A 23,847-nucleotide genomic window follows, 5' to 3' on the forward strand; every position below is an offset into this window, starting at 1 on the left:
CAGAGCCTGCTACGTGACAGGGCCACCACTTGAGCACTTTCCATCCCAGCGAACACGCTGTCGAAGGCACAGCAAATGCGCAGGAACCAAGACTGCAAACAGAGCCTGGAGATCAGAGGAGCAGTAAACTGCAGCTGCAACAGTAAAAGGCAGTACATGAATTTGACGTCCTTTCCATTCAAGCAACTGTTAAGGGCCAGGCCTTACACTCCTCAGCCAGTCCCACAAAGCTTTATTTTGCACTTTCAGGTCTTTTTGTGTTCTGTTTAGAAGGGAGCTACCCAGGTTGCTTGGCTGTTTCTGGTCCCACAAGGGTGTTCGGTGCTCCCTGGTAATGAGATTTCATGAAAGCCACCTACCTTTGCATCAGCCTCTGACCCCGTTTCCTAACTTGGGGCCAGGCATGGGTAATTTAACTCTCCTAAGCTGCAGAGCAGAGGTCTCCCCCTTCACAGATGTTGGCTATGCAACCTGTTCTCGAGGGACCGTTCCATACTGTGAAAGCTGAAAAGCAAGCTTGGCCATCAATATCAATTTTTAATAAGGCTTTGAAAACCAGGAAAGCTGCAGAGGATTGGAAACATGCCAGCCCTCCCCCCCGATATTTCCAAAGTACGAGTAATCAAATTATAAGTCTGTTTCTGTGCCATCAATCCTGGGAAAAACAATGGAATGAATTAATTTTTTTAAAGCCATAGTGTTGATGCAATTTACTAAAAGCTCTGCAATACATTAGAGCTGCCTACTGCACGACACGTTGATTAGGGAACTAAAGTGACTCTGAAACAACATGACACATTAAAGAGGTTAAAGCTGACTAACTAGTAGGTCCTATAACGTGACTGTAACTGAAAAATCATTAATGATTGCGTATATTTTTATTCAGTTTGTACAAGAATGTGTTCCCAGGCCTGCACTATTTAATATGTTATTAGAAGTCACAAAAAAAAGCCCAGAATCCCAAGAACATCCCAGCTTATGCAAGCTGTGATGAATAAACAACAAAGATAAAGAAAACTCCTTGAAAGCAGTCTACCTGGAAGCAGGCAAAAATGCGTCTCATTGCAGCCAAAGTCTAGCCATCTTCAGAACAGTGCTTTTCAGAACGTAGCACTCTGTCCTATGAAAACGCAGATGTTAAGAAAAAATGCAGAGCGTGATGGAAGATAAGCAGGTGGGCACAGAGGCTGGGCAAGACACTGTGACTGAAAGTCTTGGCTGAGTAAAACAAGAGGTGCAACAGCAATGGGAATATCCTATCCAGTTCTGCAATCGCTCTCCAGAAAAAGCGGTGAAAGAATGAAGTAAATTCAAATAGTCACTTCAGTAACCAGAGGATTGAAAATTAGAGCCTTTACAGTAACCACTTCAGAAGGATTATCTGTTTAGCTCGTCAAAACTAGAAGTTAAGAAATGGCAAGCACATGTGGCTACAAAGCAAAGAAGAACTGAAGGAACTCGAGTTGCTTCTGTTGGACACAGGCATATTAAAGCCTGATGGCTAGAAATGTAACGTGTGGAAGAAAGGGGCAGGTTTCCAGCAGCAAAGGTACTACCATTAGAACACTTCACCTACTGCTTCCAATGGATTTTGTCCTCTTATTTTTCTTGGAAACACAAGATTGGAACTTATGACTAAAAACAGAGATGAAGTTTGAATTCTTGAAGTAGGATTTCATGCCTGTAAGCACTATGGCTCATCTTATGCTTTCAGATAACCACAGTATTACCCTATAAATCTTTGAAAATCTATAAACAAATGCTGCCAACAACAAAAAACCCTGACATTAATTAGCTCACTACCCATGTTTAGATCCAGGGTAACTCAATAGGTTTCAGTGTCTTCCAGCTGGAACACAGAGGGAAAAGTAAAACTTATCCTGCTACAGAGCAACCCTTAATATTTGTTAGATTCACTGTTTGGCAATTCCCTCCTTAGAAAGAGCTTCGTATTTCAGCCATCCCAAAGCACTATCTTTCAAAGTATGCTGGGTCAATTCCCATCAGACCAAGCTACCCAGCAATTAGAATAACTGGGAAGTCCAAGCTCCATTTCCCAGGTCTGCCACTGTGCAATAATGGACCTTTCATAATGACAACAACAACAACAAAAATCAGGAAATTTTCCAAAGCTATAAAACAGTTTACAACACCTCCCTTCACAAGGAAATTTCTGAAGAGCTGCTGAAAAATGCTCCCTGCATATACGCCTATGTCATGATGTCACATTTTCTAGAGTTGCGAGAGGCTGCTAAGGTTCAATACAAGCTCAGTGCAAGTACAGGGCCTTTTTCAGGGTGACGCAAGACCAGGGAAGTGCTCTGTAGACCCTTGGTTTTATTCATGGCCTTGCTTTGTCATAAGATACCTGGAGATGTTCTACGCAAGGGAAATAGTCAGACTCGGGGAAAAAAGCAGCTATTGTAATATTGCCATCTTTTTAGCTGTGCAAACCAGGTGGCAGAGATATCAGAACCAGGGTACATTAATTTGAAAAATTCTAACTTCCCCATTAATTTGAAATCTAAAATCTGGAGAGCCTTGAAGACAAAAAGTGTTGACTTAAGCAAGTATCTTCTCTTTCACCTGCAAAAGGGTTTCTTTGCCAGCTCTGAAGATGTTAAGTCCCAAGCAAGTGCATAGTTTGAACACCTCAAATTTGGGATTAAAAGCAAAGTAATTCAGGAAGGAAGGACCTTCCTATTTGTGGGACAGAACAGAATACACCGACGCTCCGGTCTGCGAAACAAGGCAGCTCCTAAGGCTGCCATGACCAGAAGTGTTTCTGGGATTCACAAGTCATTGACCACCTTCCAGGCAGCTCGCCAGCAGAAAGGTACCACTTACCACTGGAAACCAACTCCCGTGGATATAATTGCCAGCATTCCTGATATTCAATACGACCTTGGAAGTGAATTGTGCATTTTAATTCTCAGGATCTTTTGTGCTGATTTGACAGACTCCTTGAAAGAAAACCAACACATTTCATCATATCAATTTTTTATCTGTCCCCAGTAAAAACAATACCTTCTGAGAACTACCTTGGTTTGAAAATTATGCATTGCGATACACATTTACCAGAAGAACAGAAAAGAAGTAATATCTTTATTTCACTGAAATACAGGTCAAAACAGACAGCAAGATTTACAAATAAACAACCAAACAAGATCAAATCCCTTAACTAAATAAATGCTTCTTAAGATTAGGGATTTAGCTTGTCTGTCAGGGACTTTTTCAAGAGTTGCTGTCCTAAGGACTAGCACACCCTGGCGCACTTTCTACCAGCAAACCATGTTCAACACAGAAGCAAAGGAGAGGATTCTTACAAGGCCCAGACCTGATCCTAGGCAGCCCACATCCTTCAGGGATTGCTTTTCCAGGACCAAAGTCTGGGCAGGCCATTTACATCACTTCAACCTTCAAGCGTGCTACTGTTCAGCATACCTTGGGCACCTGCTTCCACCCGGACAGGCAGCAGTGACCTTCTCATGTTGCCATGTGGGAGGCAAGCAGACAAAACGGTGCAGGTCAGAAGCCCCCAAAGAACACAACCTTTCAGATCCCAGCCTAAAAACATTTTAAATTTGTATTTTAGTTTCAGAACCAAGTGACTGGAAGTTTTAGCAGCTGTCATTTGCTTTTCATTCCAAATATAAATGCAGAGCTAGCCAAAGCTCCTTGCCAAACACAAATCAAGACACTGCAGCAGGCTGAGAACATGTCTATTCCTCACCCGTGAGCAGATCACACGCTACAATTACTGACTGCATCATATGGAGGACGCCCATTTCTCTTTAATGGAATAGAAGCATTGAACCATATAACATACATATGCAGGACTTGAAAGAGCAACACAAGGTCAAGCCTGCAACTAGACTGCAATAGGTCCTGTAATTTAGATCTATGCATAACACGGCCAAGGCTGCAACTAACATTTTTCTGCTCTAGGCAAATATATATTGAAGAGAGATGAGGTCCTACACTCACAAAGTAAATCCGAGCTATATAAACTGATCTACGAGCAGTAAATCTGTGAGCAGTATATTTTTGTCCTTTGTCTCTTCTTCCCAACCGTTACAGTAATCTCTTCCCCTAGAAGACACCTGCCAGGAGAAAAGCAACATGCACAGTGGCATTAAAACCATCTACGTAGCAAGCCACCTGCTATTAACAGAATGGTGAGGTCCCTCTGCCTTTCCTGTCCCTGCTGGGCTTGAGAACAAGGGCAGAAGGACAAGAATGCGCACTGATTTTTGGTATTTCTGTATGTGTTCCTCCCACAGTTGTTGAATTTTCACCAAGCTTTAGTGACATTCTGCATTCTCACACATCTGACTGAATTTGTACATCAGCCCAAAGCAGAGATCACTGATCTTGAGACAGGTGAAACACATAACCCCGTTCTATTTCCAGGGAAACCTTTACCTTTAACATAGTTTTTTAGCACTTAAAAAAACAAACAAAAAAAAAAAAAACAAAAAAAAAACCTGAAAGGGTAAGGTAGGCCTCTCTGTAACAGCACAGCTGAGTAACTTAAAAATCAAAGAGGTTAAAAATCTCATTATTCCCCAGGACACGATTTTCCCTCCCACTTCCCCCCCCCCCCCAGAGGGAACAGGGGCCCAGGAAAAATGACAAGTACAGAGCTAATGTAGCAACTCTGACCAAGGCACTGGTTCAGAAAATGTTGTAACTCTGTATTGCAGTACAACTAGAGCATTGAAAACATTTGAGCAGCTGCAGACACATAGCCGGTTGAAAGTTTCTCTCTAAGCACGTTTTAATTTGATATGAAAAGTATGGTACCATAAATCTCAGCCTCACTGAATAACTGCGTGGCCAAGAGAGCCTGTAATCAAAATTAACATACAAATGAAACAGCAGGAGGCAGTTCTTCTAAGGCCTATCCAGCTAAGTTTTTTTGTGAACACTGCTTTGTTTGTATTTAGTGTTGATGCAAGAGAAAATAAGTTAACTGAAACTACATGAAACACTTAATACCATTTAACTCCCCCCCCCCAAAAAAGTTAAAGTGTGTAATACAAACCCAAACAACAGAAGAGACAGAACAAGTAGAATACTTGACAAGATAAAAATAAGCGTATATGAAACTGCTCAATATACACAGAATAAGAGCACTTGTTTATTAGGAAACAAGTTGAATGAGCTCAAGAGACTCTTTCAACACATACAGGTCTACTGCAGAGTTTAATGCCAAACACGGGAAAACATGCCTCACCATTTTCTTCCTTTTCAGAAAGCAGGATTGTTTGTTTCACAAGTCTGAAGTAGTTTGATTTTGCAACAGACCTGAAATGAAAATGTTGGTAAGGGCTAGGGACAGTTGAAGTCAGCTGGTAATGCTTTTGTTTCTTTTTAATGAAAAGTGTTACCCCTTTTTTCTGGTATTATATGCTCATTAAGCTTCCTGCCTAGCTATAAAAGCTTTTTGTTATTTACTCATGAAATTTGAATGACTGTAACTAACTCCTCAGCAGGAGTTAATGTTATGTAGTTTAAGCATTACATATAAGATAAATACCTTGAGGTGCTTATTCAACTACTATTGTTTGATCAAAATCACCACCACAAGCAGCTGAGTTGCTCAGTTACTGTCCAGAGCTTCCTTGTACTGCAACAGCAGTGTCAGCTCCAACATGTCCGTACTACGCTCAGTGACAGATGAGCCCAGAACTCATTTTCAGACCTGTCAAAAGTGAAAGACAATGAGAATGCTAATGACTTAAGCTAAGAGCGCTACTGAAAATAATTAAGTGTAGATTAGGGTATTTGGAGAAAACCAACACCCCTCAGGCAGCACAAGACAGAGTTGGTAAATTCGAAAGACGCTGATTGTTTCATGTGAGTCAAGCTTACTGTTGAGGAAATGTATGCTATATATTCACAAAACATACTTTGTATTTGGCAACAAATTAGAAGTCCATAACAAAAAAAAAACAAAAAACCAGAACATAGGAATTCATTACAAAGGATTTTAAAAACTTGCACCATGCAGAGCCTTCCAAACGTGTAATACCTAGTTTAATACAGTATTTTTACAGAAGAAAGAAATACTTGTTTTTAAACATGACTAATCTTGAAAATAGTTCACTATCTAGGCATCTACTGGCAAAGACAAAAGATATGCCACAGGCGTTAACTCGGGGCACAAAACATAGCAACAAATAAAATCGGAATGACACCATATGTGAATATTACATTATTCAAGATTGTGAAAACTTCCTGATAGGTCAAGAGCTAGTCCCATGTAGGATGTTAGTCTCCTGGTTATGATCTAACCATTCTTTCAGGCATTTGAACATGCCAAGTTGACAGTAATCAAAATGCTGGCAATTTCCAACATGAACACAAGAAAAATGCTATGCTTGTGAAGAAAAATACCAATGGAACTACTGTGGCAAAGTTAGAGGAAAAAGTCTGTCTGCCTAAGGTCTACCTCAAAGACACCTCTTCATATTTAAGGAATATAGACTGAATTTAGAAAACGGTAAGTGAACACAGAGAGATGGGCGCTAGCATTCACTGATCTCAAAATGCTATCTGGAATACTGTCTCTGTGATGAAAGTATCACCTCTGCCTTCACTGTATGTAGCAAATTTTGGGTGTACCTGTAATGTAAATGCTACCACTAACCTCCATTTAGCAAGCGAGAAAAATAGAACTACAAAACAAGTGGCATGCAAAAAAACCCCACCTCCCTATAATTAGGTTTCAGTAATGCTGTGGTTTAAGCAACTGATGCTGCAGTTTTGTATCTTCAACAATTGTGTCAACACTGTTATGCTGCCTTCTCCCACCTAATGTTATTACAGCAGAATAATGGGGGAAAAAAATCCAACAAACACAAAAACCCCACCACCAAACAAGAAAAAAAACCCATAACCCTGAAAACTACTCACACAACTGCTCCCCTTCGCATTTGTTTTCAGCCATCTTGCTCTAAGGCATTGTAACAAAAACACCTTACCCATAAAATATCAATTATTTAATAGAGGCTAAGATGAAGCTTTGAATGAATACAATGCAATTCTTTCAAAGAAATACACAGCTACAGTTTACACAGACAGATAAAGACTTTCCCTATCTGAAGTACTACAGTTAGATTGTTTATAGGTATAACTCCCAATTCAAAAAAATAGCTCAAAACTTTTCAGTTACTGAAGTAACTTTAATACATGTAAATAAAAAGTAGATCTATCACAACTGGTAATTTTGCACCTTAATTAAAACTAACTACTTTGGAATTATTGCCGTCCACTTTTTTCAAATTTTTCTTCCAATTAATCAAAGAGCTGTACAAAAGTGGATTAAAAACTGCCATAGGTAAGCTAAGAGCAGAAAGTTTTCAAGTAACTTAAAGACACAGTCAAATCACAATTAAAACTCACAAAATCTATTTTTCAGATTTTATCAGATGCAAGTCACATAAATACATATAAAGATGACAACTGTTTAACAATACATAAACATGGCTCAACCTTCAGGAATGGAAGTGGCTGAGCAATTTGCATAAATTATCTGAACTAATTTTTCTCAAAAGTAAAAAACACACTGAAGAGGTTTTAAATCTTAAGAAAGTAGTGAATTGCATATTCATATAGACAGAAAAAAAAAAAAAAAATCTACTCCAGAAACAGAAATCCTTGGAAACAATTTTTATTTCATGGAATGTTGTAATTTCTCAAACAAGTATCCCAAGCTAGATTGAATTGGGGAATTCGTACACTTGAATTAGAACATTTGCATCTAAACTAGAGCCATCTTTTTTACTCTTATAGCAGAATTGCAGCTTCTTGCGTTTTGCAGTATTGAAGCCTAAATAAAACCATACTACAGGAACTCATCTGAAATTTAGGGTTTTTTTGTTTTGTTGTTGGTTCTAGTTTATTTTAGTTTGTGGGAGTTTTTTTAATTAAAAACCACTACCTCAGCAAAGCTCCATACAACACACTTCTACTGACAATGCTAACTCTGAAAATTACAAACTCTCTAGAAATACCTTACCCCCAGGAGCTTTAGTCTTTTAAGGTAGCAGTAGTGATGCCATTTACTACTTAAAATAATAAAGCCAGAAACCACCATATACTTCTGACTGATGTTTCATATTAAGGCCAGCCTGAACTAATTCCAGCCTCTCACCTAAGTTCCTCTTTTCTCTCTCAAATATATGATGGCACCATATTTTCAGACATTTGCAATTAAATCCATTTACTATTAAATTCTATGGATTTACATTACAAGAATTATCAAGTTTCATTTACAGTTTTCAGGCTTGCACTCATGCACCTCAAATTCCAAACTCTGGAAGGCACTGTTCCTGGTAATCCACAGTTCTCAAGTCATAGAAAAGAGGCAGTGATGCTCTATGGTACTGTACTCCCCACTTGAAGGAAGTTACTATAAAAGAGTCACTGTATTGATCCAGTTTCCGTTTACACCAAGATTATATATTGTTCCCTTAACAGTAGACCCACAAATTAACTATTACAAAAAGACAGCCTGGAGAAGAGGACATAAACCCTAATGATAAGCACAGATAAGAGGTCTATCTGCACTTTGAGGCCCTGCGTTCTTAGAAGTTAACTTCTTCCTTATGTAGTACCCCAAGCACACCATCAGGGTGTGCCTTCCGCTTTTCAATTTTAACAGTACTTAAGAACAATATAATAATTTATCTGAAATCTGTTTATTATGCTTCATGTTATTCACTATTTCTAATAACAATAACTTCAGTAAAGAAGTTTTATTTTGCCTTGCACAGATGGTTTCAGACAAAAGATACAAGAATGTTACAGGAAAAGGACAATACTGAAAAGGTGTCAAAGACATGGGAAATTAAAAGTTTTACTGTACAGGCCAACAGTAACAAAAATGAATCAATATTTCAGTACAAAAGTGTAGGAAGTTTGCAAAAGAAGGTTTAAGTGGTGAAGGAGAGGTTCTGAACACAACAGCAGCACTCCTTCACATTTTGGACTGTCTGTGCAAATGCAGCATTAATAAAATACCTGTATTTACGAAACAGAGGTAAGGAAACAGCAGATAAAGCTCAGTTCCTACTGTGATAGTCACAGGCTTCGTATCATCTTGTTAAGAACAGGGTTTCTGCTACTCATGGAAAAGAGTCAGGTATAGAGTTCATGCACTTATGCTACTCTGTGGCTTATATTAGTGTTGCCAGCTTGTCAATTAAATCATCAACAGTATTCACAAGGAGTTTTGTATCCTCCTTCTCACTCATCCGATGTTGGCCAATTTTGCGGAGGATAACATCGACATCTTTGCTCAAAACACGATCAGCAACTTGCATAGAGATCTGCCAAGGGACATCACCATCCTTCATGCCATGAATAAGTCGTATGGGACATGTTATAGGAATAGGACTATTTAGCACACAGTGATTTTCTGCTTCTCTGATAAAGTCATATGTCAAGGAGTAATATCCTTCCTCATTATGCTTTGTTGGAAACTTCCATTCACCTTTTTCTTCTATTTCTTTCTGTGCCTATAAAAAAGAAAACAAAGAATAGACAAGACAGATGTTACACGATCTTTAGAGCGCCTCAGCTTATTTCTGTGCTAAATGCAGTAAAACTTTCCCAGGTGTAAAATTTCACTTTGTTCATTTTTATTAGCAGAGAAGGTATATTCCTGTTCACCTTCCAGCATCTGAGAAGACAAACCCCCTATCATGTCACAAAAGCTACTCTGTACATCTTTCCTGCAAATTAATCTAGTTAGGATTCACCAGTGAAATTTTCTCAGCCAGAACCTATCAGAAAGAAAAAGATGTATAGCCACTGTGAACAGTAAGTCTCTTCGGCTTCAATCAGTTAACTGAACCTCAAACAAGGAGAATCCTAGGAAAAAGGAATTTTCCAGTGATGGGTCTTTTCAGTTCTTGCCACAATAGCTGTGTCTAAATACTGTATTTCCAGAATCTTACCTTAGTCTTAAAGTAGAAACACTGACACTATGAAGTGCCTCAGAAAAAAAAAAAAAATCAGGAAAATAATTTAATTATTCTATAGTATGAGTTATTTATTGGCATATTTGTCACATTATAACACATGGTTTACTTTCCTGAAGACTGGACATTATCATAATCAAGGAAGCAACTTAGAAAGAGACATCCCACTACCTAAATCTTATAAGTCTTTACAAACACACTAATCTGAAGAATTCCCCTTCTAGACACACAACCTGTGTCAGACTCATCTTATCCAATGTCATCTCAATTACTTTAGCAGCTACTTCTCTGTCCTTGAAAGCACAAGGATTCAATCTGGATGCAAATAATATTATATTCAACACTGAAATCTAACAGACTGCTGAACTACAGGGACCTGACTTCACACCCTATATGCCACAGTAATAATATAAACACAATCTAGGTAGTCCTCACACTAGCTTCATGCTAGAAGCACAGTATTTTTCAGACTTCTAAATTAATGTAAATTTTCAGCTTACCTCCACCACAAACACAGAAAACTTACCAGAAGACTTGCAGGAAAACTAGTTTGAACAATAGAATTTCTTAAATGCTTGATAGATTTTTAGATTGCACAAAAGCCAACCGTCAACATTTACCTCAATGGGAAGCTTCTTGAAAGTTGTTACCAGATGGTCTGCTGCTACAGCTACTCCAACTAGAGCAGCTACTTTATCTGGGCGTGCTATTGCAGCATGGAGCATCAGCCATCCACCCAAGCTGGAGCCCACCAGAATCTGAAAAAGAGAGAAAATAAGATATTATTTTACAGGAAACAGCTAATAATTTTTTTCTTCTTCTACAAAGTATCAGTTTTCATTTTTTTTTAACTACTTAAACCTTGGGCATAATCCTGCTGTCCTTACCCAGGCAGAACTGCTGTCACCTCCAGTGGAAATTTTGCCTGAGTAAGCACCATAGGATCTGGTATTTTATTATTCTTTTTGTTTGGCATGGCTGGTTATTGCTGTCTGAGACTGAAACACTGTAAACAAAATGAGAGTTGAAACAATTCAGTATCACTTGCATACTTTATGTTTCCTTCTCAAAATAAATGCACATGGTAAAGGTTCAGTGCAGTGAAAGAGGTCAACACAAGGAATTCATAATACAAAATTGTCTTAAACATAATACTAGGTATTTCCAGGTTGCAGGAGATTTCGTTTCTCACAGTCATTTCTAAAGTAATAGAAGAAGTCAAATGCTGCTTCTGCTGATTTTTTTTTTTAAGCTATTTTGTCATATAGAGTATCTTAACTTGTAACATTCCTGCAAATCCTTTAATTAATGCATCAGCATGGGACAGTGACACATTTTTTCATTAAAAGGGCTGCGCCGCACTGGAACATCTCCCTGTCTCCTGTCAGGTGGAACCTCCACCATGAGGCTTTCTCAGACTCCCTAGGATGACAGCCCTGCTCTAAGCAGGAGGCTCTAGTAAACAACCTCCAGGAGGTCCTGCCAACCCATCTTTCCATGATTATGTGATCTACCTTGCTTGCAAAAGAGTTCTGATGAATATGACCTCTCAAATGATTCAGCTTGAAAGCAAGCAGGTGTCAGCTGTTAAATGGAAGCTACTATGGACCAGACCTATTATGGCATTTTTTTGATTAATGTTCTACCTTGAGGACAAAAAGCATTCTATATTTAAAAATAAAATATAACCTGTGGTCCATCTGTAAGTTCATCCAGTACAGACAGAACATCTTTTCTCCACTTCCCAATTGTACACTCCTCAAATTTACCATCTGAACTTCCACATCCTGTATAATCAAATCTGAAAAAGGAACCATCAAAATGAAAGTCATAGTACTGTCCACAGCAACATAGAAGCTAACTAAACAGTACCATTTAATCAAATTAAACGGGGGACAAGATACCGCACTGAATATTTTCTTACTTGGTCCCACATATCACTAGCACCAGAAATCACACGAAAAGAGGTTTAAACACAACATATGCAACTAAGTGATGCAGCATTCTGTTATCATTTGACATAACAATATCCACATTTACCAGTATATTTCCCAGACAAAGAATTTCCCTTACAAACAAAAAACCCCAAATACTTCAGTTTTAAAAGTATTTTTAAAATGTACAAACACTCTTTCAAATGCTATACCCAAATACGAAGACTTAGGAAACTCAGCATTCAACCTAGTCTATCAAAGGAGAGTATCACCAAGCACGTACATGTTCTTCTAAAACCGGAAGATACTGGATAATTTAGTAAGATTTGGCAGTTAAGAAGCATGCTTATAGTGGCAACGTAAAAAATTAGAACTCCAGGTTCTTTCTTTTTCATTGTGGTGCCTATAGCCTTAACGTAGCACATAGCACTGGCTAGACTACAGAAATTTATCAGAGAATTTTCTGAATTACTTTCAGAATACATTCTCCTGATTTACCTCAGTCTCACTACAGACAGAAAACCTACATTTGAAATGGAAGACAGACACTTCTTAGCTTGCATACAGCATGCATTCCAATCCAAATGCCAAAGTTTACATATTTTTGTTAAAACCCCTTCCCTCAACACATGATACCAGTTTCATTTTCTCAAGAACAATGCTCTGCATGTACCTGATGAAGGCATGACCTAGAGACTTGCAGAAATCTTCAAGGGCAGTTGCTTTCTGACCATTCATATTTGAATTAAAGCCTGGAAGGAAAACAACCCCTGGATTCCTGCCTTTTAGTTTATGATAAGCAAGGTTTGGTCGATCTGGTCGAGTAAGAAAGCTGACTGAAGATTTCAGCCTGCAAACTAATAAAAAGAGCTATTTAGTACAATCATCATGATAACCTTGGCAGAAATACTAATATTTTATAAAACTAGGATTCAGGAAATACGGGCATATTATGTGAAAATAAGATACTCTGGCTCAAGAGAAAAGTATCTCCTGTATTCCTTAATGACTAACCAATATTGATCAACTTCAAAGGGAAAGCTGATTGTGATTCATTCTCAAATCATGAAATGCCAACCATGTAAGGAGTTCACTCAACAATTAGCAAAGTGGTTGACTGAAGCCAAATGCTAAGATTTCCTACACTTCACTTGTCCTCAGGTTTTATACCATCTTGAATATATTTATTAATTTCACATGAAATGGTAAGATTTTTCATCTGCTTAGTTTAAGTTTTTATTTTTCCTTTTTGTTTTTTCCAAACTGAATTTAAAAAAAAAAAAATTTTGGAACTGAAGTACTCTGTGCAATGGTAAGTTTACAAGTACATGAGGTGACAAATTTTTGATGAAAATTAAAACTGAAGGACAAAACAACATCTTCATCAAAACTCCAGATCCACAAGATCTATGAAGGAGATATACAATGGGGAAGTTCAAAAGTGGGAATTGGGAAAGAATCTTGTGTCTAACTTTCTCAACATGATGAACACAAACCAACATTGGCATTGTTTAAAACCAAATTAAATAAATAACACCTAGCCTTTTTCATCATATCATCAGTAGCTATTTCTGCTTAAGTTAAAGATTATTGCCAGGGACACTGAAAAAGAGGGTCATTTTAAAACTATGCCATCTTAACATCAATCTTTTTCTCAGATATGAAGCACAGAAGGTAAAAAAAAAAACAAAATAAAGCTACATTTTCTGTAAATACGGAGCAATACATTAAAAATATCCCATAAGAAACAGAGTCGACCATTGCAGAGCTATGATTTTCTTATGCATCTCCAGAAGAGGCACAGATAACCATTACATGGTTTGGTGTATTCTCACTGGAGAGGTTACATTATTCCAGTACTCAGATTGTTCTATGTTTATCCAGAATGAAACAGCACTTTGCAAACCTAAATATTTTGCAAATATTTAAAAATTGAAAGATCCTTTAGTGCAACTTCTGTCAAAGTGATCTGCAACATATTACATGAGCAAGAAGTTTTCCTATCAGCATAAACTTAAAATTATTTTGTTTTGTTTTAGTTCAAGATAACAAACCAGACACATCTGGAAAGCAAACACTAGGGCGGACTCTGTTGTTCACACTAATAACCATCAGAAAGTCGAGTTGGTTTCAAACAAGGAAAAAAAGATTAACAAAGGAAATTCTAACTAATGAATAACTATGCTGAATCTCAACAGCTGCTATAGTATTCAATCTAAGTTTAGCAGTCAGTTGTACCTCTGCTGTGGGTGGGGGCAAGTGATTTGTAGAGAGGTGTTATGGAGACTTAATCCACTCTATTATCCCACTCAGCAAGATAATTTGTTAAACTGAAAGCTTGGTCGAGACTTCTAAGACTTTGATACTCTTAATTCTTAGATTAGAAGAAGACTGGTTTTCCAATACTGTCAATCAATAGGGGGCTACAAAAACTATGCAACCGCAAATACCTCAGGGCTTCCTAGTGGTACAACTACTGGATAAATACTGCAAAAACAGGCCGTGACAGCATCACACCGCTTAACTGTTCCACAGCTTTGAGTTCTGTTTTCTCACTATCAGAGAGATAACATTCAAGGGGTTTGGGGAGTTTTGTTTGTTGTTAAATTTGCATGTGCATTAGTAAATGTGGATGCATGGAAGATGCAGGATGCAGCTAGTATCCAGGGCTTTCCTACAGTCTAACAGAAATTATACCATTTAAACTATAGATTAAAAACATTAAATCTTTCCTGAAACAATGCAATGATTCTTTATCCTATTGATGCACCAATTATTATAAAGGGTATAAATACCACATCAAAGGTATATATACTCAAGATGCATCCATGCTACGGCTTTTGGTTTGTGTCTCTATCAGTAAGCCAGTCACTTCTTCACCTGCCACTAACAGAGGAGATACACCAAGAAGTGCTAAACTTGATAGAAAAAGGAATATTTTTTTTTCCCCTTAAGCCCTGGTAACCATCTCTGAAGTCACTCGTTTTCCGTCCTGCAGCACTCTGGAGGTACGCTCAAACTGGTTCGACACATTTGGGCAGGGTTTAAACTGCAGCTACAAGACACAACTGCTAAGCTATTCCAAAAACTAGTATTCTGCATTTAACAAGTTACTGTAAGTGCATCAGCAGCAATCCTAACCTGAATAATGCAAAACCCTAAAGCAACTACCCCAGCCAATCCAAAAGCAAGGCTCACTGGAGTCATGCTCTCAGACTTCCCTTTAGACAAACAAAAACATCAACAACTGAGCAGCTATCCAGTAATTTCTCCTCCTGATTTCACTGAAAGACCTTAGTGAGAGCAGGGAAGCACATCTCAAAGGTGCAAGGTGGTACTTAATATTTACAAAAGCAAGTTACAGACAGAAGGAGCTAGCCACAGGAAGACCACAGGACCCCTGCCCAATGCTATGGAATTCTCTTCATATCAGAATCACTGTACAATTTTAATTGTGTTATGACCAGCAGACACTGTGATCGAGACCAGTGCTACACGCAAAGCCAAAGAAATCCTCCAAAAAACCTTGGGAATGGTCCAGCACTGTGACCTACCCACTGCCAGTAGCAGCAGCAGATTAACACAGCTCTGGTAGATAACGGACACAACATTGTCCACACCTTGTTTCATGCAATCACCTAGACTACAGCAGTAAGGCGGCCACCAGTTCTGCCAGCAGGAACTGCTGCTTAGCCCGGTCTCAGAGCACCTAAGGGCACACTCATGAACCAGCTGTTCTGATCACACTATCACTCTGAACACACAGAAAGAACATCAACAAAACCCCACCGCATTCATGTCTTTATGCGGATATGACACGTGCACCCTTAGTGTCAAGTCAGTTTGACTCACTCCTACGTCGGGCAAACTCAGACGAGGTTCATTACCTCATCAAGAAGAGCAGCCGTCTCTCAAAATTTAAGGCAATGAGTAAACTCAACAAGTCAGACGACCGCTGCACCTGGAGCGGCAAGGAGGGGCACTACGCGTTTGGGCAGAGGCTCATCTCCCTCAGAAGTGACCGCCAGCAAAGCTTTCCAGGTGCCTGGTGAAGCCTCCCACGCAGGCGTGTTCCACCCCCAAGCAAGCGAACTGTCCCACTGACGTCCAGCTCCCCGGAGAGCCGCGGCGGCAGGAGGAGCTCACAGCGAACTCGACACCCGCGGGAGAGCAGCTGCTCTGCGGCGACGCACACCTTTGCGCGGCACCTGCCCCCCCCCCGACCACCGGCCCCGGCCCGGCCCCGCAGGCTCGGCAAGGCCCGTCACAAACCCCGTGCCCCCCCCGCGCCGGGTACGCGGCCCGGCCGTTCCCGACCCAGACGGCGCTGAAGGGGAGAGGGGGCCGTCACCTCCTGCTGCCCGCCCCGCGCTCTGCCGAGAGCAAACGCACCTCCCCACGGACACTACACACGGCAGATACACCCGCCACAGACACGCACCCTTCCCCCCCGGGCTCCCAGGCCGCCGGCGGCGGAGGAGGAGCGCCGGAGTGCCAGCAGAAGTGCCCCAAGGCCCTTCCCTTACCCGGGAGCCCCAGGGCCGCCCTCAGCGGCGACAGCAATATCACCACGGCCGAGGCACGACGTAGCGCGCCCGCCGCCGCCATGCCCGCTGCCTCACCTCACGTCCCGTCCCCCCCCCGTCACTGCCGGCGGCGGGGGAAGGCGCCTCACGACGCAGGCGCCACCTGCGGCGCCGGGGCCACCGCGCATGCGCCGCACGGCCTCCCACCTTCCCGGGCTGGCGTGGCACCGCCGTGCGCGTGAACCGGCGCTCGCCCGCGGCGGGCGGGAGGGGATAGGGGCGCGCATGCGCCCTGGCGTGGGCGGGAGGGTGAAGGTTGCGGGTGGGCTTCGATCAGTGTATTAATGCCGTGCGCTTGTTTGTGAGGTAAAGAAACCAGGATCCGTCAATAAAAACACTTAATGAGCATTTCCCTAAGTGCGTGTGTATTGTGGACCCTCCTTGAAGGCCTCTCTGTACCGGACAAGGCTGGTAAGACCCACTCTGGAAACCCCCGTACTTCAGGTTGCCTAGATATATTAGGGTATAGACCGTTATGAAATGTACATTTTGGTGTATATACGTACAGCGTAATGCTTGCAGACTGATCGTAAAAGATAGTGCCTACTGCTGTACTCATATGTTTGAGTTATGGCCTAGCCCTGGTGATACTGCTCAGTTTAGGGTTAAATATGGTGCCTTGTCTTTCCAGGAGGACCATTACTCAATAGTTTCACTGTGTAGGCCTGGTTACTTTGAATAAATGATGCATGCTTTGCTAATACTATGTCCTTGAAGAAGGAACTCGAGACCGATGAAAAGGAAACATCCTGCTCCAGAAGGCACCCAAAGCCGGATGATTGCCAAAGCATGAACTAGGGGAAAGATAAAGGTGGCAGGGGGAGATCATGACCTCCAACTCAGCTCAAGACTAGAAAGACTTAACCCACACACCTGCAAGGAGCGTGCTTGCTCATTTTCATAACAAGCGAGGCTAATTTAAATGTAGCTAATAGTAGATGAGATGGTGACTACCAACCAATGAATGTAAACTTAGGTGGGTTTTAACTAATCATGTAACAGAATAAATACATTGTAGTTCTTTGGTGTGGCGTGCTAGCTTTCTGGAATTATCACCTAGCACCCATCTTTGCGCAAACATGAAATAAATACATATCCCAGCTCTGTGTATATGATTGGCTTATTGCACATTGGGTAACGAACCCCGCTTGTGGGACAACACCGCCGTGCTTTGCTTACGTTGTCTTGATGTGCACCACTACAAAACCCACCACAGTTTGTGATGACATTAGCAAACTTAGTGAAAAAAATCATAAAACCACATGGGCTGCTACAATGAGCTAATGCTTCCTGCAATTGAAGTCATGTCTAAGTCAAATACTGGGAAAACTGGGAAACCCTTAAACTTCAGCAATTTCTGTTTTGCAGTTAAACAAAAAAATTGTCTATGTCCAAGGCTGGTGATAAATTTTTCAAACAGGGTCATAAAAAATGCAAAAGGTATTATATTATATACATGCAGTAAACAGACTACGCTCCTAATTTCACTGCCATCTGAAAGATTATTTTCCATAGCTCTTTTATGGGGAAACACATGGAATGGTTAGATTAAGCTCTACTAAGAAATACAAAATTGCTTGCACAACTGTCTATGACTATTTAAAAGACAAGCAGAAATGTCCCAAGATGAAGCAGCAAGTGAATATTTAAAACAAATGTATTTTTAAAAATGTTTATTGAAATGCCTTCATTGCATCATGCAGGATACAAAAATCATTATTAGAAAACCTTTATAACATACTTAGGAGTAAAATCAAGATACATCAGGGAAAAATAATAATTATATAAATCAAAGCAATTTATTTCTGATAGGGTTTTAAATCATTAGATTACAAGCTGTGATCTGCACAGATGATAACAATTATCTTGCAATAACAGTCCCTTTCATGATTCAAGTGGAAACTGATGTTCGTCATGCTAGAGCAACCGTATCACCTGTGTATACCACAAAAAATTCAACCCGTTCATTACAGATACAGCGTTTAAAAAGTATAACAAAAAATATTCTGCCAGCATACTTCTATTCTGCTTTCAGTTTTTTATTTGTTCCATCAAAAGCCGTTAACTTTTCATCAAGGAAAAAAAAAAGGCTAATGTACTTTCTTCTATTACACAAACCACATAGCACATAAGTTTTGATTACTGAAATAGAACCTCTTTAAAGTCATATTATAAGAGACTTTCTTGAAGTTCAGTTCAATTAAATAATTTATGTTTTTGCAATATTAGTCAAGGACTTGGAAGTGATTTTAGAATGGAAGACCACTGCACCCTCAGTATTTTTGTTGTTTTAGGAATCTCAATCTCTGCTTCTTAAAATGTTCAGGGTTTTTTATTCATACACTGCTTAGTGTAAACTCTTGGAACTTGCCTCTCTCTTGTTATTCTATTTGACAGCATAATTCTGTGCAGATAATGCATTTTAAAAAAACTCTCCAGGGCTGAAAACTTGGCTCCAAAGAATTCAGATAGGTAGAGATTTTGATGCTGGCTTCAAGGGGACCAACGTTTGAGAGGTTTCAGTAGAGCATTCACTTGGCACAGAGTCAGGTTAGGACCATGCCAGGACCTTACTACATAAGAAAATTGCTGTAGGGTCTAGAATCGGCTCATTCTATTCAACAGGGAAGATTAAAAAAACCCCTTCTTATGAGGAAGTTAATACATGTGTTTCCGTTTCATATCCTTGTGGAAAAATGCATCTTTATAAAGCTATCCTCGTTTTTTTGTTGAGCTCCATAGATGCAGACTTTAAACAAACAGTTGGTGTCACTGAGTGTTTGAACACACAGAATATTGTAACAATTTAATTACATTGAAAGTCATGAAGAGTTTTGGCACTGTCCCCTTACAGAAAGTTAGGTGCAACTAACAATATGAAAACATTATGATAAGGGAATTGTATAACTAACTCTTTGGCTCTGTTGTAATACTCTAACTACTAAGGCAAGAACTGTGTGTACCTTAGGGTTGCTTTTTTGTTTATATTTTTGTAAAATACTTGACTAGAAGTTTTAAAAAGTCACCTAATCATCTATAAATGTCAAATGCTGCATATTAAAATATATGCTTATTACACCTTTTTTGTTCCATTACTAGAATTTTTGCATACTGATGAGAAAACACACATTTGTAAACTGTTCAGTATGAGTTTATGAAGACATTCTCCATATAAGAGAATTTGGAGAAAATTATCATTGAATCAAGATACTGTAATTAAAATTGCCTGATTATCCATTTTGGAGCACTATGACTCTCTCAACACCTTTAACTCTTTCATTCCTATAAAGATCAACTAAAACAAGTAACGACACCCCCCCGCTCCCCCTTTTCAATGCATTTGTAAACCCCTCTCATTCTGAGGTTTCTGGTGCACATCATAAGGAGGATGTTTCAGAGTATTCACTGGCTTTTCAGATTTCACTACATATGGCTAACTTCATATGTTACGTTATTGCAGTATGCCCTATTGCCCCCTTTGATTATAACATGAAGTGGGTGTAGCCTTCTGCACCTGTAACAATAACATCCATCCATATCCTCATGGCTTCTGGCGAAGGAGCAACCATATAGTATATCCGATCATGTGTCTTAACACTGAAAGTGAGCAACGGGTTGGGACTCTAAAATAAAACAGAAAGAAGGATATCAAAAGAATGAAATCAAAGCCATTTATTGGTACTAGAAGTGAAATTACTTACAGGGAGATTTACAGTAGGGTTAAGGAGAAAGATAAAATGGTGTACCACTGCATCCTACATTGCAGCACTGGAAGCAGAGATGTGTTTAAAGTGTTTGTATCCACCATAAACGGTTCTTACAATGTATTTCCACTAGAATATTACACAGTAGTACAGGGCTCCAACTGTTGTTTCTTGCTCAGAGAACTAACTCCCCCACTCTGTCCAGTGGTCAAAACCACCTTGGCTTTCACAAACTCACGTGCCAAGGATATATTCAGTTTGTTCGCAGCTCATTTAAATTACAGGCAAGAGGCAGGGATGCCGTGAGCTGCCGTCGCGAGTTAACTCCCTCCCTGTGACAGATGCATAGAGCCCTTTCTTGATTTGCCAAAGCCACTGATTTCAGTGGTCTCACCACTGGACTAATGAATTCCTCGCAGCAAATCCCACTTGGCAGGCAGACACTCTTCTCTCTGCTTTCATCAGTATAAAAAAAAAGGGGGGGGGGGGGGGGGGGCGCTAATCCCTGATCTGGCTTCATCTTCCTTTTCCTCCACTCCATTTTTTTTTCTAATAATGTCAGCTCTCCCTTTGACTTTACCATGCTTTGGGTACTGCTACATGATACTCAGTTAAAAAAAGAATAACAAAGTTTACCTTGTATGCATTCTTTAGATGATCATAATAGACTTCTTCAATAGCTTGAAAATATATTACACCTTTTAATTTAGTTTCGTGTTTGTCTAAAATGGAAAAGAGGGAATCACTTGAGAACTGAAACGAACAGTACTTCAAGAAGCAAAAGCTTAATTTGTATTTCCATATATGTTCAGCTGATAAGTAACTGGATTAACACTTCTGCTTGTGAAATCCCACAGAAATCTCCAACCTTTCTTACTAGTTGGTCGGTTTAATTGAGAGATGCATTTCCTACTTTAATATATTTTCTTTTCCACCTGGTTTCCAAGGAAATAAAGCTTTTACAATTTCCTCATCTATTTGCAAGTCACTCCCTTCACTGAAGTGTCTAAACATTATGGCTGGTATCAGCCAACAGAAGGACAGAAGTCTCTGAGATACATCCGATCTTCCAATTCCATGAAAGCCAGCCAGACTTCACATAGCTCGCAGGCCAAGACCTACACTTTGCCTTCAAAGGAAAGCTGTCATGATAAGCAAATTTGAAATACAATTTGATAGCAAAAGCTTTACGTTAGAACATCACTGCTTGTACTTACGAAAGAAGATGCTTCTTCCCATTTACAATAATCTCCCTCAGTCTCAAGCTAATATTTATTATTCAAGTGTGAGGCTAGCAGATTGTAGGCGAATTTCTATGAGCTCTGACATGGAAGAGTTTACAGGAGATTAAAAGTTCCTGGGCACCAGCTGCAGCATCATAGTTGTCTCTTTGTACTCTGCTACTCTGACACCCACGTTAAAAGCCAAATTAATTAGACGTGGTTTGCCCCTGTTGCGAAAGGTAACTCCCCATTTGCTTCGGAGTGCCCAAGACAAGAACGCCTGAATGGATAGTTACTCCAGGGAGGCTGCTAACAAGGAGTAGGTTGTTACCCAGTGGTACTGTGTTTCTGGTACCAATATCCCACTGCAGCAAAACTGAAAGACAGGGTGGGAGTCTTCGCACCTAAGTTTTGATACCTACAATGGAGACACAGCTGACTTAATCTCCCTTTAAAAGCAATGGAAAGAAGCAGACACTTGCAGAGGGTCAATTTTAAACTATTTTAGATATCATCTAATATTGCCTTCTGTCCCAGCATTAGCTAGTGAATCGTTAGGGCAAGGAGGATAGACTGTGAACTTAACACCTTAACAGTCACAACTATAATGTTTAACAAGAAAAAAGGAACAGGGCAGGTCAGCATCTACAGTACCCTCTGTTTTCCTGCAACAGAAGTGGAACTGTTAAATAATCCCAGAGGGTGTTAAGAAGCATCACAACTGCATGTGACACTGAAGGGCAAACTTCCTTCCACTCCCAGTTCTTTTATATTAGGGGAATATAATGCCTTCTGACCCCAAGTTAGTATCACCTTAACACTGAACAGTCACGCCGAACATCTTTATCAGTCCCATGAGAGATTCTGCTGTCATTTTGAACACTCACGAAACTCAGCTTACATCCTACCGGTAGCTGCAGGCAGTTTTGAAAGCTTCATATGATGGCAAAAAGAAATCCCAGAGACCAAACAATATAGTGTTGGGAATCTCCCTGCCAGCCCCCAGGGGACCAGTAGAAGTACTGAGGTATAGATTACAACATTATACCACACATTATACTAAGCTAAATGCAATACCATACAAAGTATACTGTCTATGCAGTACAAGCAAACAGAGATCCACTCTCCTGTCAAGCCCCAGCTGGGGTCTTGGTTACAAGAGCATTTCAGGTACCCACAAGCTCCCAGTCTTTGTGGAGCTCCCTGTGCGCTTCAGGTCAGAAACTGCAGATGCTTCAGCTGCTGCGCCAAATTGTCAGACTTTAGGGTAAGTTCTTTGTTCAGTACACTTGCAGAACTAAAACAATATACCAGTATATTCACTTAGACTTCAATTACTCTGAATTTACAGCATCAATATTTATTTTGGAAGTCTAACTATATATTTAAAGATCTAGATGGATCCTCACTCATACAAACTATGTTTGTTGGCTGCAGTTCTTGAGACATTATGAAAAGTTTTCTTTGGTAATTCAAATTGCATTATGGCAACTGTACTGCACTCAAAACCAAACCTGTTAACTATTAACATAACTGCTACTAAAAAAAAGAAAAAAACAGTACCAGATGGGAACACTACTGTATGTTACAGGCCTTGCTAAACAATAAATCAGATGTTAAGAACAAAATAAAAAAAAGTTTGTCACATTCTTCATAGTATTACTGCAAACTAGTAAGAAATACTCGGTGGGTATGTAATGAATGAATGTAATGAATTCAAATATGTGTTTTAAAAAAGATGGACTGAGTAATGCATAACCCTACCATCAATTTTAAGTTCCTTATAAGTTGCTGGAAAGCAGTAATGTCATAAAAGGAAATGGAACTGTTTGGGTGGGTTTTGTACTCGATGTTTTCTTCTGCTTCTTAGCAATGAACATCCTACATATGCCCCTGTCTGGCCTCTCCTAACAATAAATATTCAGAACACAAAGTCATTTTTCTGGATTCTTCTGAAACTTCAAAGTCAAACCATGTGTAGATTAGCACAGCAATCGGAGAGACATATATGTCCTTAAATTCCAAATTCCTGGGCTTACCCCAAGATAACAAATTAACGTAATGCTTATGACGGCTCCAGATACCGTATAACACAACTTAGTGTACAGAAACCTCTGCAGAGTATTGCATGTTGTTCATTTGAAATTCCTTAGACTCTCAAAATACGGCAAACTCAAAAAGTCTACTCCTGTACATTTAATCTCCTGAAAGACTTTTCAGCACATCAAGCAACGGGACTGCAAAAGCATTCCATTTAATTTTCATGGTAAGTATAATAAATTATATTCTTGTATGAAGGGTGCAAGAAATCATTCTGTCATGAGGGGAAGTATATAATAGTTAAAAATAAATTATGTGGAGCCATTATTCTGTGTGCTAGGAACCTGATGATCTTCCATTTTTTCTTC

The 23,847-nt window shown here is 39.7% G+C and overlaps 2 protein-coding genes across 5 annotated transcripts in view; both read right to left on the reverse strand.

Moving 5' to 3' along the window:
• Window positions 1-6,992: 6,992 nt before the first annotated feature.
• Window positions 6,993-16,602, reverse strand: ABHD10 (abhydrolase domain containing 10, depalmitoylase). The gene is made up of 5 exons (XM_069785533.1): window positions 16,453-16,602; window positions 12,600-12,783; window positions 11,682-11,793; window positions 10,613-10,750; window positions 6,993-9,527 (listed from the first exon to the last, which is right to left on the reverse strand). Exons 1-5 carry the CDS (start codon window positions 16,532-16,534, stop codon window positions 9,186-9,188), a joined length of 858 nt encoding a protein of 285 aa, XP_069641634.1. The 5' UTR covers window positions 16,535-16,602; the 3' UTR covers window positions 6,993-9,185.
• Window positions 16,603-18,170: 1,568 nt separating this feature from the next.
• Window positions 18,171-23,847, reverse strand: part of PHLDB2 (pleckstrin homology like domain family B member 2) — a 114,720-nt gene continuing 109,043 nt past the window's right edge. For all 4 annotated transcript variants that reach the window (XM_069785535.1, XM_069785534.1, XM_069785536.1 and 1 more), the window contains 2 exons: window positions 20,853-20,938; window positions 18,171-20,135 (listed from right to left, as the gene is read on the reverse strand). In XM_069785535.1, the coding sequence (XP_069641636.1) occupies window positions 19,995-20,135; window positions 20,853-20,938 (227 nt within the window). In that variant the 3' untranslated portion in view covers window positions 18,171-19,994. The remainder of the gene's footprint in view (window positions 20,136-20,852; window positions 20,939-23,847) is intronic.

Source organism: Haliaeetus albicilla, chromosome 6, assembly GCF_947461875.1.
Source record: "Haliaeetus albicilla chromosome 6, bHalAlb1.1, whole genome shotgun sequence".
Lineage (NCBI taxonomy): Eukaryota > Metazoa > Chordata > Aves > Accipitriformes > Accipitridae > Haliaeetus > Haliaeetus albicilla.

Coding starts and splice junctions, on each gene's coding strand:
- ABHD10 (XM_069785533.1), bottom strand. CDS start 16,534: ATGGCGGCGGCGGGCGCGCTACGTCGTGCCTCGGCCGTGGTGATATTG. Junction 10,751..11,681: donor AACTTACAGATGGACCACAG/GTTATATTTTAT, acceptor TCTCTTTTTCAG/ATTCTGGTGGGCTCCAGCTT. Junction 9,528..10,612: donor TCAAGAAGCTTCCCATTGAG/GTAAATGTTGAC, acceptor TCTTTTTTATAG/GCACAGAAAGAAATAGAAGA.